This window comes from Pongo abelii, chromosome 1 (genome assembly GCF_028885655.2).
Source record: "Pongo abelii isolate AG06213 chromosome 1, NHGRI_mPonAbe1-v2.0_pri, whole genome shotgun sequence".
NCBI lineage: Eukaryota > Metazoa > Chordata > Mammalia > Primates > Hominidae > Pongo > Pongo abelii.
Window position 1 is genome coordinate 46205774 of NC_071985.2, and position 16036 is coordinate 46221809.

General features: G+C 49.2%; 1 protein-coding gene across 1 annotated transcript; it reads right to left on the minus strand.

Annotated features, from left to right (window-relative positions):
* Nucleotides 1-870: 870 nt before the first annotated feature.
* Nucleotides 871-5015, minus strand: BTG2 (BTG anti-proliferation factor 2). Its single transcript, XM_024257143.2, has 2 exons — nt 4752-5015; nt 871-3396 (listed from the first exon to the last, which is right to left on the minus strand). Exons 1-2 carry the CDS (start codon nt 4891-4893, stop codon nt 3062-3064), a joined length of 477 nt encoding a protein of 158 aa, XP_024112911.2. The 5' UTR covers nt 4894-5015; the 3' UTR covers nt 871-3061.
* Nucleotides 5016-16036: the final 11021 nt, after the last annotated feature.

A 16036-nucleotide genomic window follows, 5' to 3' on the forward strand; every position in this document is an offset into this window, starting at 1 on the left:
GGTGGGTAGCAAATGGCAGCCCCAGAGATGACAAGAGCACCTTTTCTGGGAATTGCCAACAATCCTGCCTTAGCCTGGGAGGGAGTTCATTACCCGCTGCTTACCAAACCCTGGTCTGTGAGACAGGCTGTGTCTCAATCGTTTTTAATAAGTTCAGTGCCTAGCACTTACTGACAATACATGCTTGCTAAATGAATGACTGACTGACTGACTGAATGAATGAATGAATGAAATGAAGGACTATCAAAAACAAGATGCATAAGATGGAAATCTGGCTAGACTAGGGAATGTTTGGACTAGAACCCTGTTACTTCCAGCATCTTCACAGGGAAATTAGAATCCTCATTAAAAGTGGAAGTAGGTTGGGCACGGTGGCTCACGCCTGTAATCCCAGCACTTTGGGAGGCAGAGGCAGGGGGATCACTTGAACTCAGGAGTTTGAGACCAGCCTGGGCAACATGGCAAAACCCCGTCCCTACAAAAAATACAAAAATCAGCTGGGCGTGGTGGCACATGCCTGCAGTCTCAGCTACTCAAGAGGCAGAGGTGGGAGAATTATTTGAGCCAAGGAGGCAGAGGTTGCAATGAGCTGAGATTGCACCACTGCACTCCAGCCTGAGTGACAAAACTGTCTCAAAACAAACAAACAAACAAAACGGAGGGAAGTAAGGAGCTACTTTCCAGGGAAGAGGGGATGCTTGGAAATGGCCCAGCCATACAACCAGATTTTTCTTTTATACCACCCACATGCTGTAGATTGTCTGAGTGCAAGTGAGGAGAAATACTATTAAACACAAAGAAAGGATTTGGATCTGAAAGGGAAACACAAATGTACAACGTGAGGATTTTAACTTCTCTACACCACACAAGTTTATCCTGCTACATTTTTATTAAAGTAACAAAAAGGTGTACATTTGTCCATAAGCTGTACATTCTTCCATATAAAAACACTATCATACAATTAGTAACCTTTGTCTTTTCTGTCAGAATAGCTTACAAACATACTACTATTATTTGTTTTTACTTAATAGGAGAGACAGGCCTGCTCAACAGTCCAGCTCGGGGGTTTTGTTGTTTTTAAAGTGAACGTCATAAAGAAGAGAAGAGAGACAAGATTAAGCACGAGACCATGAGGCTGCTTCTAAAAAGGCAGGGACCTGTTTGCAGACAAGATGCAAGAACACAGCCTGCAGTGATTCACAGCTTTGTTTCAACCCGCAAGCCAGAAAATTAGCTCTTGGGTCTGTGGGCCCAAAGTGAACTTTAAAGCAGTAAAGACTGGAAGCAGGGTCTGGGAAGGCAAATACAAAATATGGAGAGTTGAAAAGGAGGCAGAGCTGGCAGGAATGGGTAGGGAGAGTGTTTGGTAAATAGCACCTTTGAGTCAAAATTGAGCAGTTAAGAAATCCAGGAAACGGGACTGGCTGTGGGGAGGGGAACCTGGGGGTAGAGGAAGTGGGGGGAAGATTCCTTACTAAGGGGCAACAGCAGGAGGGTAGCCATCCTGGCCAAATGCCCTAGCCCTGTCCTTCTTAAGGTGATTCGGTTTGGGAAACTTGAGGTCTTTTGAGGACCCCTCATCAATGTCACTGAGAAATTGAAGGAAGGGAGTTTCTTCCCAGTGTAGCTTTCCACTTTTCTCCAACCCACAACAGTAAATATTGCACAAGTCTACGACAAATTTGGATTGTACTGAGACGACAGCAACCTTTCCCACAGGTGCTCTGAGCACCAGGGAGAAAAAACAGTGCCCAAGATTTGGCTTTTATTTAGTGTCGGCCCTACAAGAATACCAAGTAGTCTTGCAGAACATGGGGCACTCTCCCATTCAGCCAAGGAATACATGCAAGGCTGACTAGCCAGCCATCATCCCAAGGAGAGCAGGAGAGATGGTTCCCTAAGCCCACCAGGGCATCAGGAGGTTCTGATAGCCAGTTTTCCTCCAGACCCTCCTGGGACCCAGAGGGCATATTGCACAGTGACTGAGAACTCTTGTCCTAGAAAATAGGGTAGCTCTATGACCCGACCAGAAGGGAAGGGGGAGGAGAGGGTTAGAGGAGAGTTGTGCTTTTGAAAAGAAGGCAGTAATAAAGGACCTGGAGTTCCCTGTAGCTTTTGAGCCACCTCTCAAAGGGATCATGGCAGCAGCATCAAGACTTTCATGTGGTTCCAAAAAGAAGAGTTTTGGCCAAAAAACATCCCCAGTGGATACTCTTTGGGTCCCAAAATTCCATTGCAAATCACCCCCAAATTATTTGCCACACATACACACAAAGCAGCACTAGCAAAGCAAAGGTTTTGTGCAGAGTTCCCTTCCATCCTAACCCCAATAACCTCCAGTTCCCTCCTCCCTCCTCAGAAAACCCAAAGCTTTAGATTCCTGGCTGGAAAGCAACATCTACAGGCCCCTGAGGGTAGAATTAGAAACAAGTCATGATTTCAAGAAAAGCTGCTCAGGACAGTAGGAATCAGGAAAGGCCTTTTCACTCTCTGCCCAGGACCTCATTAGAAAAATAAAAGAAAAGATAACATAGTATTATTTAAGTCCAGGCATGAATGCCCCTGAGTAATAAGAGGAGCCGGGGATGCAGGTGTCTGGCTGGGGGAGACAGAGAGTTCTGAACTTGGCGTCTCTTCCTCCCCCAGGGCAATCCCGACCTCTCTGTTCACAGTTGCTAACCTTGCTTGCTCCATCTCACATCTTCCTGGGGTGCTAGCCAAACGTCTCCCACTTCACCTTGGCTAGGTCTACCCCCTAACAGCTCCCCCTCCTATAGGCAGACACTGGCTCACAGACTCAAGCACACAACAGTTCTCTCCAAAGGCACCTGGGGAGGCCACTTCCAAGCAGCTCCCTTGAAGGATTTTTTTCTTAAAAAAAAATCTTTTGGTTTTTTTTCCTCCTCTTTTCTTAAAAAAAAAAAAAAATATGTATATTATATATATATATATATATAAATAGCTCTTCATTTAAAAATACAGTTCCCCAGGTTGAGGTATGTGGTGGCCTGTTGTCACGGCAGCATGAGCACGGCGGCGCCCAGGGAGGGGGCGGAGGGGCCTAGCTGGAGACCGCCATCACGTAGTTCTTGGAGGGGCTCCTCCGGCCCAGCAGCACTTGGTTCTTGCAGGTGAGGAGCCCACAGGAGGCGGCCACTGGGGCCTCCTCGTACAAGACGCAGATGGAGCCGTCCTCCCCAATGCGGTAGGACACCTCATAGGGGTCCACCCACAAGGTCAGCTCGCTGGGCAGCAGCTGGTGCAGCTGGGGCTGGCTGAGTCCGATCTGGCTGGCCACCCGGCTGATGATGGGGTCCATCTTGTGGTTGATGCGAATGCAGCGGTAGCCGGAGCCCTTGGACGGCTTTTCGGGAAACCAATGGTGTTTGTAGTGCTCTGTGGAGACAGGACCAGGGGGAGATGCCCTGGTTAGAGCAGCTAGGCCATGGATACTACCATAAGGCGGGGTGGAGGGTCAAGGGACAGGAGGAGAGGAAGGGGCCCTTTAAGTAAGGGAGGTGGATTCCTCTGAGTTCCAGGACCCTCTTGCCACTTAGCAGAGAAAATTTTATGGAAGCTGGAGAGATCCACTTTCCTGCTTCCAGGACAAATGTATGTGAGAGTGTGTGTGTGTGTGTGTGTGTGTGTGACTGTGTGAGTGTGTGTGTGAGAGTGTGTGTGTGAGAGTGTGTGTGTGTGTGTGTTGGGAGGGGAATCTAGAGCTCTAGGGTACTCTCTAGTGGCCAGTGTACTGCTTTTGGCACACCCCCAAAGCAAGGGAAGGGTGTGACTGGGGCTGGCATGTCCAGGCAGGGCCTCTGGAGACCTGTGAGCTGAAGTTTCAGGGCCAGGAAGGCTGCCAACATTGTTGGGTCCACAGCAAGTCACTGGACCTCCCACCCCGTGTTCCCTCTGCTTCCTTCAGAAGAGTCAGAGAACCTTCCTTAGCAGTGCCTAAGGGAGTGAAAACTGGCTTGTTTTGATGAAACATCTGTTTTCCTCAGAAGGCAGGGTCTGTGTGGGTGCGTTCCGAGATGGCTATCGCTTCCCAAAACTGACAGCAACCAGCTAGAAACAGCTGGGAGAGAGGTCTCTCCCCCAGCCAGCGAGCGGGCTGCTTATCTCTTCACCTCCCAACTCGAAGGCCCACACGGCAGGGTCACCAGCTACCGGGCTCTCCTCCCTACCACAATAGGTGGCAGATGGCTAAGGGGAACCAAAGAACACAAAGGGGGCCCAAATTCCAACTTGAAGCGAGTCAGCAACCAGTGGACTGCCCCAGGCACACCGCACCCCGACCGGCAGGAAGAACTGCACTGGGACTCCCAAGTTGTTGAAAAGGCTCGACTGCACCTTCTTCCCTCATCGGGACCCCTCGGCCGACCGGGCGGCCTGCAACAACATCCATCGAGGGTCTTAAGATCTCGAGGGTCCAGCGAGGGAGACGAGACCGTAATGAGACAGGGGCATAAGCTGGGGACTCGGGCTGGCACTCCAGGACCAGGGTCTGCGCCTCCGAGAGCATAGAGGGGCGAGCCCCATCAGAACCGCCACGGCCGAGACCCTACCACAGGGCTGGGGAGGAGGACCCAGGAAACTGCGGACTGCGGGCCGCCCCGGGGGTCGGAGGAGGGCCACCGAGTCCCAAAGCTGCTCCCGTGGGTCACCCTGCCGCAGGAGTAGAGGAAAGCCGGCCCTGGCAGGGAGGGGGCCGACCCCCGGTGGAGCCAGGCCCCTCGGCATGCGCTCACCTGTGAGCGCCTCCTGGAGCGCCCCGCTGAAGACCTTAAGCCTCTGCTCGCTCACGCAGCCCCGGGTCCTCAGGAGGCTGGAGAGGAAGCCCACGGCGGCGGCGATCTCCGGGAGCATGTCGGTTCCCTTCCCGTGGCTCATGTCGCGCGCGGCTCGGGCTCAGTGAGAGGTCTCGGGTGGGAAGTGCGGGTGCACAAGACAGCGTTACCCTGGCCACTGCTCGGGCTCTGCCCGGACTTTCCCCGGCCAGCGTTTTTCAGAAGGTCTAGGGAGGTGGGGGGCAGCCGGCGGCGGCGCTCATTGGCCGCGGCCAGCGGATGGGGGCGGGGCCCGGAGCCGCCTCGCTCCGCCCCGCGCTCCGGCGCTCTTCCCCGCCCCCGCCACCCCAGCCCCCGCCCTCGCAGCCTTGGCGGCGCTGAGGTCATCGCTCGCTGACGTCAGTGCTAGGAACCTGCGCCCGGCTGAGCTGAGCGAGGCGAAAGGAGAACTAGGCCCAGGGACGGGGCTGAGAGCTCTGAAAGGAGGGAGGCGGCTCCCGAGTACTCTGCGCCGGGCAGGCCCTGGCCTCGCCTCTCCGCCTATTTTTAAGGCTCGGATTAGAGGCCACCTCCTCCGAGAAGGCTTCGGTGACACCACCCCTCCCAGACAGTTCCCCTTTCTGATTCCCACAGCATCTTCCAACCATACACGGTCAGAACCACTCACCAGGACGTGTTGTCATCATTTTACCGCTTTGCCTCGTCTCTTAACTAGACGAAATGGGTTCCTTTTGGCTCTTTGGAAAGGGAGGCTGTCTTCTATTTATTTCCGTAGTAATCCCACGCCCCACAACAAGTTCCACTCTACAGCAATGCCTTTTCTCTTGCTGAGAAACATTCAAGTCTAAGTTTTCTGGTGGGTAGGGGTAGGGGGTGTGTTGCAAGACTTTTGTCTTCTCAACTTATTTTTCTAGTTCTCACTTTCCTTAAGTGCTAATTTTTTTGAATTAGTGGTCTGCTCTCAACTGTACATATTTTTCCGTCCACTCCCTCCTTCCCCCAGCCGTCTTCCTTCCTCATTGTGGATAGGACCTTCTCGAGAAAGAATCTGGCCTCAGTCTCCCTCTTCCACACTCAGGGACCGCCACCATCACGGGCACTGGGTAGATGTCTGCTGAATGAGGATAACTTCTACCCAACACCCCGAAGCCTGGCCCAGGGTCTGGCATACAGATGCTGTGTTTGTAAGGTGACTAAAACCCAGTGGCCTCTGTAAATTCCTATTTTCCTTGGACTCTGAGCCCTCTGACCACCTTCTGGAAGCAGTGTCCCTGTCTTTTTTCCTTGTGCCCCAGGCTTCTCCACCCGCCTGTCTGGCTGTGCTGCCCCGGATCCCTTCCTGCCCCGTTCCCCACACTATGTCTCCTCAGTCCTCCTCCCTTTTCTCTAGGCTGCCTTTCCTTGGAGACGTCCTATGCATGTAGTCTGTCTTGATGTTTACTGTTTTACAGTGGCTTTTCTCATCTGCACAGTCTGTCCTCCTGTCTTTCCATCCTGCTCCTGTTCCCACCGGCTCTGTCCTCTCCCTCGGATGTCCAGCCACCACCTCAATGTCAGCCGAAGCCCACTGTCTCTCCAAAGCTCTTGATCTCCATTTCTGTCAGCGATACCATCATTTCCCAGTCACTCCGTCCAGAAAGGTCAGCCCCTCCTTGTACTTTGCTCCCTAAATCCAGTCCCCAAATCGGTTGCTTCTTTCTATCCAGATGGTTGCAGTGGATTCCATCCAGTCCCATCCCCAGGCCACCCTTCCCACTGTTAGTAGAGTTCCTTTCCTAAAAGACTTCATTCCCTAGCTCTTCTCTTGCTCAGGTCATTCTGAAACATCCCCTCCCCCATTCGTCTACTAAATCAAGTCCCGACTCCTTTGCCTAATGTTTAAGACCCTTCATAATTTAGCCCCATCTGCCTTTTTAGGTTGCTGCTACTTTGTGCTCCAGGGTCACTCTTCTCACTGCCCTCTAAGTATCACAGCAAATCTACAGCCTGGATCCCTCAACAGCTTGCCCATGATCCCCATCTCTGCCCTGTAACGTGGTCCTCATTCCATGCATGCCTGAACATGCGTGACCCTGCTGCTCTGTGGCTCATGTCCTTATCTCCTGCATACATCGTTGTCTCTACCATGCGCCACCCCCACCTCAATCTCTCACACTACTGAAGGTACAGTGTAATCTTGGTCTTCCACCTTGAAAACCTATGCTGACCATTCTCTCGAGGCTGAGTTAGTCATCCATACCATTCTTTGGGCATTCATAATCTATCATTTGGTATTGTTAGTGATCTTTTTAGAGATTCAACCAGAGTTTGCAGGTTACTTGAAAACAGGTTCCTATGCTCACATGTCCCACATTTCTGGAACAATTCAGAATGCAAATATTCTGCTCTACTGCTTCATATAACAAATCAAAATGATCCAAAATTCTAATATTTTGGCATTAAACATATCTCTTAGATGGCCTCTTTCACCGGCTTCTCCCCAAATGCTGGATCAGGCCAGATCAGGCCATTACTTCTGCTCACTGAGGGGAAAGAATTATTTGTTACAGGAAACAGGGCTGACCCTGGAAACAAGATAACTTAGATATATACCAAACCATGGAGACCAGGTGTCAGCAAGGCCGGAACTGACCAAGGTCAACCACCAAGGAAGTCAGGGAAATAGGTCAAGATATAGACAGCTATATAGGGTTGTTCAGCACCTAAATGTGAAAACACTGAACATCTTCCTGGGTATGTCTTCGACAGGTGTGAGTTGTAGGAGATGCCTAACATCTCTTGCAACTGAACTGCTGAAAAAAATCTTCTGGTAGCCCCTCGACTGTTTTTTGCTTCAGAAAATAGAATTCTGTCCTTATGTAGATTTTTCTGTCCCTCACCAGGCCACATAGTGAATTCTCAAGAGAGCCAGGACTGGGACCAAATTTTCTGACTTCAAGTATGGGGCCTTTTCATTAGACTGTTGGGCCCCGCTGCTGCTGTTGCATGGGCCGTGGTCTGACAGAGCTGTCATTGCAGGCGATGATGCAGTGAATGGGACAGGAGCCAGGAGGCTGGAACCCCTCGTCTCCACCATTACCCAGGGTGTGCCTTGGCCTCGTCATTGGTGATTAGTTTGTGAACTTTGTGTAGGGCAGAGATGATCCATAAATACCAGAAGGCAGTCCCACTGCTTTCTCTTCTTTTCTTTTTCTTTCTTTCTTTTTTTTTTTTTTTTTTTTTTTTTTTTTGAGACAGAGTCTCACTCTGTCATCAGGCTGGAGTGCAGTGGTGCGATCTCGGCTCACTGCAACTTCTGCCTCCCAGGTGCAAGCAATTCTCCTGCCTCAGCCTCCTGAGTATCTGGGACTACAGGCATGCGCCACCATGCGCAGCTATTTTTGTATTTTTAGTAGAGGTGGGGTTTCATCATGTTGGTCAGGATGGTCTTGATCTCTTGACCTCGTGATCCATCCACCTTGGCTTCCCAAAGTGCTGGGATTACAGGCGTGAGACATTGTGCCCAGCCTCTCCTCTTTTCTTTCTATACACAAGCCTAGGGAGAGGAAATTAAATGTATCTCGCATTCAAAGTTCCCAAGTCAATATACAGTGTAGCCGGGCGTGGTGGCTCACGCCTGTAATCCCAGGACTTTCGGAGGCTGAGGCAGACGATCACTTGAGGACAGGAGTTTGAGACTAGCCTGGCCAACATGGCAAAACCCAGTCTCTACTAAAAATACACACACACACACAAAAAAAAAAAAAAATTAGCTGGGTGTGGTGGCGGGCGCCCATAATCCCAGCTACTCCAGAGGCTCAGGCAGGAGAATCGCTTGAACCTGGGAGGCAGAGATTGCAGTGAGCCGAGATCACGACATTGCACTCCATCCTGGGCAACAGAGTGAGACTCCATCTCAAAAAGTAAAAAATAATTTTAAAAAAATATATATATACACACAGTGTAATTGTACTCAACTCTGGATTTAGGTTCTCAATCAATTTCTGAATACATTATAGTAGTCCCAATTGTTTTTGAAATTTCCTGAAACTGCTCTTATATTGCTAGGACCAGAATCCTTAGAAGCTCTAAAAGTCAAGATGTCACCCCTGCTTTTTTTCTTTGCATGTTGCCTGTTGCTTCCCATTCGTTGGTATAATCAAGGTGCTGTTTGAGCAGCAAGATAAGGAGAGTGGGTTGCCTCTCCCTCCCCACCTGTCCTTCCTGCTTCTCTCTCCCTTCGTGCCCTTCCTCCTCCTCTTCCTCCTCGTTCTTCTCTCCCTCCCTCCACTCCCACCCAAGGGTCTTGGGTTGAATTTTGACCTTTAAATGTTGACATGTGCTGACCAGTGACTTCACCCGCTGAAGAGGGGGAATAGGGTGATGGAAGTGAGGGTGGACTTCATTTACGCCTCGTCTGGACCAGAATTTCTGTCCCATGTGACCTCAGACCTATTGGTTCCTCTAGTCCTGCTTGCTCATCTCGCCCACTTGCACAGCCCACCTGTGTGGCTGACTCAGGAGTGACCCACCTGCTCTCTTCAGACCATATTCCCACTCAGAAGTGGGTCCCACTCCTCAGGCCTCTGTGCTGGCCCTGTCTGTGGGGTTAGCATGCAGCCCTGCTCTCCATTTCCAGCTTAGAAGCAACTGGATCATTTTAAGTGATTTCTGTCTTTCCCAGCACCCTGTTGGGCCTGTGGGGACTTGGCTTGGTTGGCTCAATTTTCTGAGTACAAGTAGAAACCTGAGGTTGAGTGAGGCAGGCAGAGGCTGGGCTGAGATATTCTAGGAGTGTAATATCAGGTCATTTCTCCACCATGCAGAGTGTAGTTTTTGTTGGTCTGTGTGTCAGTGTGGTTAGGGAGGTATTAGTATGTATATTTGAGTGAGCATACATATTTAGATTGCACATGGGCTCTGATGTTTGTGGGTAGGAGGGGATATGGATATGTGTTCACTATGTTAGTAAGCACATATAATGGTATCTGTTGAAGAAAGTCGTCTTGTGAAATGCGGGCGTTATGGTAGACTGTACATTTTGGTGGAGTATGTCTGAGTGTAGCTGGTGCAAATACTAATTTGATCTTTCCTCTTTACAGACCTCATTGGTGACAACTTGACTGTGCAGCCCAGAGCTGATAAGAAACATCACCCAGGGAAGACCAGCTGCCTCTTCCTCACTTCCTAATCAGGGTGGAAATACTGTTAAATATATCACAACTCTTTGCAAGCATCGTTGGGTAATGATCAGGACATCTTTGTGGGTTCCCTATCATTTTCTCACAAAGTTGAACCTTTCAAGGTCAGTTCTAGGCCAGCCAGTCTGGGAGTCATTCTTTAGAATCAGAAGAGAATTTAAGAAGAGGAGAAAATGACATTGTCTCTAAAACCTGCTAATGAGAACTACAGGAAGGTGGGGATGCTAGCTATTTTTAATATTTCTGGTTTGAACCCCTTCCTCCACCCCGGAATGAACTGAGAGTAGGGACAGAAATAGATAATGCAAAGGTGGTTAGGGTTGAGGGTAAGCAGAAAACTACCCATCTAGACCGAAGGAAGGCTTGCTAACATATCAGTAAGCAAACAGTTTTCTAATCTGCAGGTAACAAGTTTTACATCCCTGAGGACACTTTTTGAGATGGGACTTTGTTTGTTTGTTGTTTTTTGTTTTTTTGAGACAGAGTCTCGCTCTGTCTCCCAGGCTGGAGTGCAGTGGTATGGTCTCGGCTCACTGCAACCTCCACCTTCTGGGATCAAATGATTCTCCTGCCTCAGCCTCCTGAGTAGCTGGGATTACAGGTGCATGCCACCACGCCCAGCTATTTTTTTTTTTGTATTTTTAGTAGAGATGGGGTTTCATCATGTTGCTCAGGCTGGTCTCAAACTCCTGACCTCGTGATCTGCCCTCCTCAGCCTCCCAAAGTGCTGGGATTACAGGCGTGAGCCACCGCACCCAGCCTGGGGCTTTTTGAGACCCTATTGAAGGCTGAGGAAGAGTCTGGAAGCTAAAGAGTAACCCATTCCACCACCTGCTCTGAAGATAGAAGAAGCAAAAAAAGATTAAATTGTACAAAAAGCACTTAAATTAGACAACAGAAGAATTTCCTGATACAAAGTGAGTGTCTAAGATGTGTTAAACAAGATGCCTGCTCCAGCCAGGACTCAGACACTCCTGGGTAGAAAGCATCTTCACAGTTTGGGATGAAAGTGACTATACAGAGTGGTGGAGTGAAGGCTGCAGGCCCCTCCCCAAGGTGGCATCTAACCCCAGAGGTATCAGGACCTCAGAGGCTACCCACATGATTTCCAGCTGATGAGCAGAAATAGCTGTGGGAGGTGCAGGCTTCACTTGCTGCCACCAACATGGGAGCTCACCAAACACCCAGTGGCCAAAAGAACCAGGGTCTCTCTAAGCCCTGGGCTCACCGCCAGGCAAGCTTGGGTGCTTGGGAGGGCCATGGTTCTTCACAGTGCAGCCCCTGGATTTCTTCTCAATTTACTCAACTCTCTCTCTGGAATCCCATCTATGCAGCTTAGAAGTCACAAATTAGAACCCCCCAAGGAAAAGCTGACCATAGATACAAATGGTTTTGTCTATATAGTGTTTAAGCACTTAAAAAATTCGTTGTGAACATTTAATAATTAGGAAGTGTCAAAATGAAAATATCTAGAGTTTCTCTGTAAAAACCAGAAGATCTGTTAACACTGATTCCACACTTCTATTTGGCAATGACTGGCCCCTAAGACAGGGGGTATGTCCTCTAGCTCACCACAGTCTCCACCATTATCTACTGCATCCCTGCTGAGACAAAGTGGTACTTGCCATTTATTAAGGATGAATGCTGTTGTTTTTTTTTTAATTATACTTAATCCTCATTTGCATTACCTGCCTTGATTCTGGAGGTATTTGAGTTTGCATCTCCTGATAAAGAATAAATCTCAAAATTGTCATCTCTAACTTCACCTTTATTACAGAGCTTCCAATTCATTTTTTTCCAACTGAGAGCTGGACATCTTTGGAGCATTTTTCTGGTGTTTCAGTCTCAACAAGTAACAGATCAAAGATACTTCTCTCCCTTCTTCCTTGTTTCTTAGTTCTTTCTCTCTCTCTTTAGTATTACCCTTCTTTTTCTGCTTTAAAAAACCTTCAATAGCTTCCCATTGCCTGTAGTACTAATTAAAAATCTCTCATCTGACATTCAAATGGCTGCGTACCAAGGGACCTTAGGATACCCTTTCAAATCACCCAGGAAATTTGATGAAAATTCAGATCATGCAGCCTCTCCCTGAGATTCTGGACCCCACGCACTTCAAACTACTGAATCAGTTATTAAGTATATACATACATATCATATATATATGTGTGTGTGTGTATATATATATATATATTTTTTTTTTTTTTTGAGACGAAGTCTCACTCTGTCACCCAGGCTGGAGTGCAATGGCGAGATCTCGGCTCACTGCAGCCTCTGCTTCCCCCACAGGGTTCAAGTGATTCTCCTGCCTCAGGCTCCCGAGTAACTGGGATTACAGGCGCCTGCCACCGTGCCTGGCTAATTTTTGTATTTTAAGTAGAGATGGGGTTTCGCCATCTTGGCCAGGCTGGTCTTGAACTCCTGACCTTGTGATCTGCCCGTCTCAGCCTCCCAAAGTGCTGAGATTACAAGCGTGAGTCACCTCGCCTGGCCTTTAGTTATTAGGTATATGAGAGGTAATTTATAGGAAGCATCTAGCATACTACCTAAGTATTATAGATGCTCAGCAAACCATATCTCATAATTGCCAACTGTCACAAGCGGGGTTTTCAGAAATAATCTACACAAAAATTGTAATTCTTCAGATGGAGAAAAGAAAGCCATGAGATGAAAAAAAGATGTCCAAAGTTACACAGCTACTTAGTGGCGGGGCTAGGACTAGAACCTAGATCTCCCACCCAGTCTAGGGCCCTTTCCATGAGGCCAGACTCCCATCATGTGACCCTGGCTTTATTCATGTATTTACTTACTCAAGGAATATTTATTCGGTTCCCCTGGGAGCCAGCGGTGGACCATCATGGGTTTGGGAGTTGGTATCAGCATTCCAAGTGTCTATCTGGGGGTGAGGGCTGGAGGCTGAGTGCATGAGATGGTCACTTGGAGACACAGAGGAGCCCAGGAGCAGAGTGAGTTCAGCTACTCACATAGAAGTTGATGTTTCCTCAGGTGGTAGCAGGAATTTAGAGTACAGAGAAAGGCCCTAACCCTCGCAGGGCAAGATCTTTAGTCAATGAGAAAGAGCGGCCAGGAGAGCCCATGATGATGAGACAGTGGGATAAATGAACTTCAGAGAAAGGCATGAGGAATGATGGCAGGGAAAGGCTAACACAGAGCAAGATGCATTGGTCACCGCTGCCTCATTCTGAGGGGTGTTGGGTAAGGCAGAAAAACAGGCTTCTCTTGACACAGCCCGTTTGAGGGAATGCCAGGAGATGGAGAAAATGCTTGGCGGGGGTGAGGATATAGGGGACTTTTCTGGGCCCAAAGGGGACTCAATGAAAGGGTTTGGAAAGGAGGGTGGTGAGAGACTAGCACAGAGCACACCCACAGTGGAATGGGGATGAGAACATGTGCCCTTCGGACAGTGACCAGCATCCATAGAGGGAGTGAGGATTTTAGTCTTGGCTGGGCCTTGGAGGTGGCAACCAAACACAGGGTTCCAGGAGAGAAGCCTGGCAACTGAGACATGAGACCCAGAGTGCTGGACAGGGCAGAGAAAGACAATCTCCAGGGAACTGCCGTTTCTGCTGTCAGGGGCCAGCCACTGCCTTGACGACTGCAGAGTGGTCTTCGTGTCTTAGAGGGACAGGGCCTCCAGGGTCCTGGATGCAGGCTGTGTGCTCCCCTAACTCACCTCTTCATCCTCTCCACACTACTCTGCATCGCGTTGGCCCACACAGGCCCGCTGTCCTGCTGCTGGGAGGGAGGGGCTGGAAAGTGTTAGGAATTCATCAAGCTTGTAACTAAAGCTGACTCTATGCCAGGCCCCTTCTGGGGAAGGAATCTGCTCCCCCAAAGGCATGTATTCCCCTGAGGGTTGCTTCTCAGCTGCTGTGCTCTACTAACCCACTAGTGTCTGTGGGAAGAGGAATGATCTGGGCTTCTCACCCTCCTTTGCCACCCTGGCTGTGTGGTCAGGGAAGGATGAAGTCAAGAAGGATGGCTGGGGCTACGGGAGAGAGAGTGAAGAGGGGATGAGGTGGGAGCTGGGGAAGGGGGAGAGATGTGGACAGATGGCCAGACCAATATGGCTGGAAAGGTCCCTGGTGATGTGTTTTTATTTCTGCGACTCCCTCGGTGTATCAGGAGCAAAAGGATGGGAACGATCTGCTAAAAATCTGTTATCCTGGAGGCCCCCCAAGAATGTGACCTCCCACACCTTCTCCCTCTAGGCCTTCTCCTATGGTACGAGAAGGTGTGACTGAAAGTGCCAGAAACTCACAGAGGAACACATGGACTTGGGACAGAAGCAGATCTGAAGCTGAATTTATTGCCTCTTTCCCAAATTCAGAAGACAGACATGTTGTAAACCCTCCTCATCCTCACTCCCAGGGGCCCAGGATAAACCCCCTTTATCTCCAGATGAAAAACAAGAGAAGAGGCCCTGAACCTATTGGAGCTTCCCCAGATGTTGTTTTGGCAGAGCCATAATGGGGCTGGGCCTCCTGGGGCTGAGTGTCTGGGGCAAGCAGGAAGCTGGCATCACAGCTGTGACAGCCAGAGACGACCTGGGGGACGGGGGCTGAAGGGAAGAGGAAGACAGATTCAGAAAGGAGGACACGAGAAAGAGTCTAAAGAAGAGGTACTGCAGCTTCTCACCTGCGGCCTCCTGGCTCTGGGCCTGAGGTGCTTCTTTACTGCACCATGGGCTCAGGTCCAGAGATCCATGTGGTTTGGAGGAAGGAGCCAGGAGAAAGGGAGAGATGGTTGGAGTTCCCTGAGCCTTAGTTTGCTTATATGTAACAAAAGAGTATTGGGCTAGGAGACCCACCCTGCCTCTTAATCTGTCATCTATGGTTCACATTGACGACTCCTTGGGTCCTGGTGGAATACGTGATCACCTGCCAGCAAGAGAGGATTTTCCTGATGAGGTGACAGATATCCTGGAGCCCTACTTCCTGAGCAGATCCCATATCCAATTACTGGCCCAGTCCTGTCAGTTAGCCTCTTGAAATACCTTCTACTCAGCATCACCGAAGCCACCAACTGTTAGATCATTCTTGGTTAGTTTCAACAGTTCCCTAAGTGGTCTCTTTGCCTGAAGTGCTTCCCTTCCTGCCTTTTCCTCAGTCCATACTCTGCTGTCAGAGCTCCTAAACTACAGGTCTGTCTTGTCTCTTTCATGCTTAAAAGCTTTGAAGGCTCCCTACAGTTGAAAGTTTAATTCTTGGTTTGGCCTTCAAGGCCTTTACAATCTGGCCCAACCTCTAAGCTCAATTAACCCATTCTCAGTGTTTCTCAAATACATACTTTGCACTTTCATACCATTGTGCCTTTGTAGTTTCAACAGTGAGGTCTTGCCATGTTGCCTAGGCTCTGGAGTGCTGTGCTTATTCACAGGCATGATCATAGCTCCCTACAGCATCAAATTCCTCACCTCGAGTGATCATCCTGCCTTAGCCTCCTGAGTAGCTGACTGCCCAGCTCATTGTACCTTTACTCATATTATTTGCTCTGCCTGAAATTCTCTCTGTTCAGCTCTTTGTCCATCAAAAAGCTGACTAATTATCTCCGTGCAAGTGATACACAAAGAGTGAAAACATTATTCTTCCCACATTATTGAAGAAAAAAGTAAGGCACATATAGGGCAATGGACATGTCAGGAAAGTCTCTAAAAAGGGGGCTGGGGTGGTGGGGTGAGAGTGGGCTAGGGAAGGGTGGGAAAGGATTCTGAATCCTACTTCCTGCATCCCTTCCACTAAGAATAAGGCTGGGGAGGAGTGGAGAGGAATCTTTATTTAGATTAAGAATAGGTGGTCTGAGCTGCTTGTTATGATAAATTAGTCTTTTTCTTTTTTTTTTTTTTTTTTTTTTTTTTTTTTTTTTTTTTTGAGACAGGATCTCACTCTGTTGCTTAGGCTGGTATATAGTGGTACAGTCTCGGCTCACTGGGCTCACTGCAACCTCCATCTCCCGTGTTAAAGCTATTCTCCTGCCTCAGCTTCCCGAGTAGCTGGGATTACAGTTGTGCGCCACCACACCTGGCTAATTTCTGTTATTTTTAGTAGA

What these genes read in the sequence shown, in the direction of transcription:
- BTG2 (XM_024257143.2), bottom strand. Translation starts at nt 4,893, where the DNA reads ATGAGCCACGGGAAGGGAACCGACATGCTCCCGGAGATCGCCGCCGCC. An exon ending in GCTCCAGGAGGCGCTCACAG is followed by an intron (nt 3,397 to 4,751) that starts GTGAGCGCATGC and finishes CTGTCTCCACAG; the next exon opens with AGCACTACAAACACCATTGG.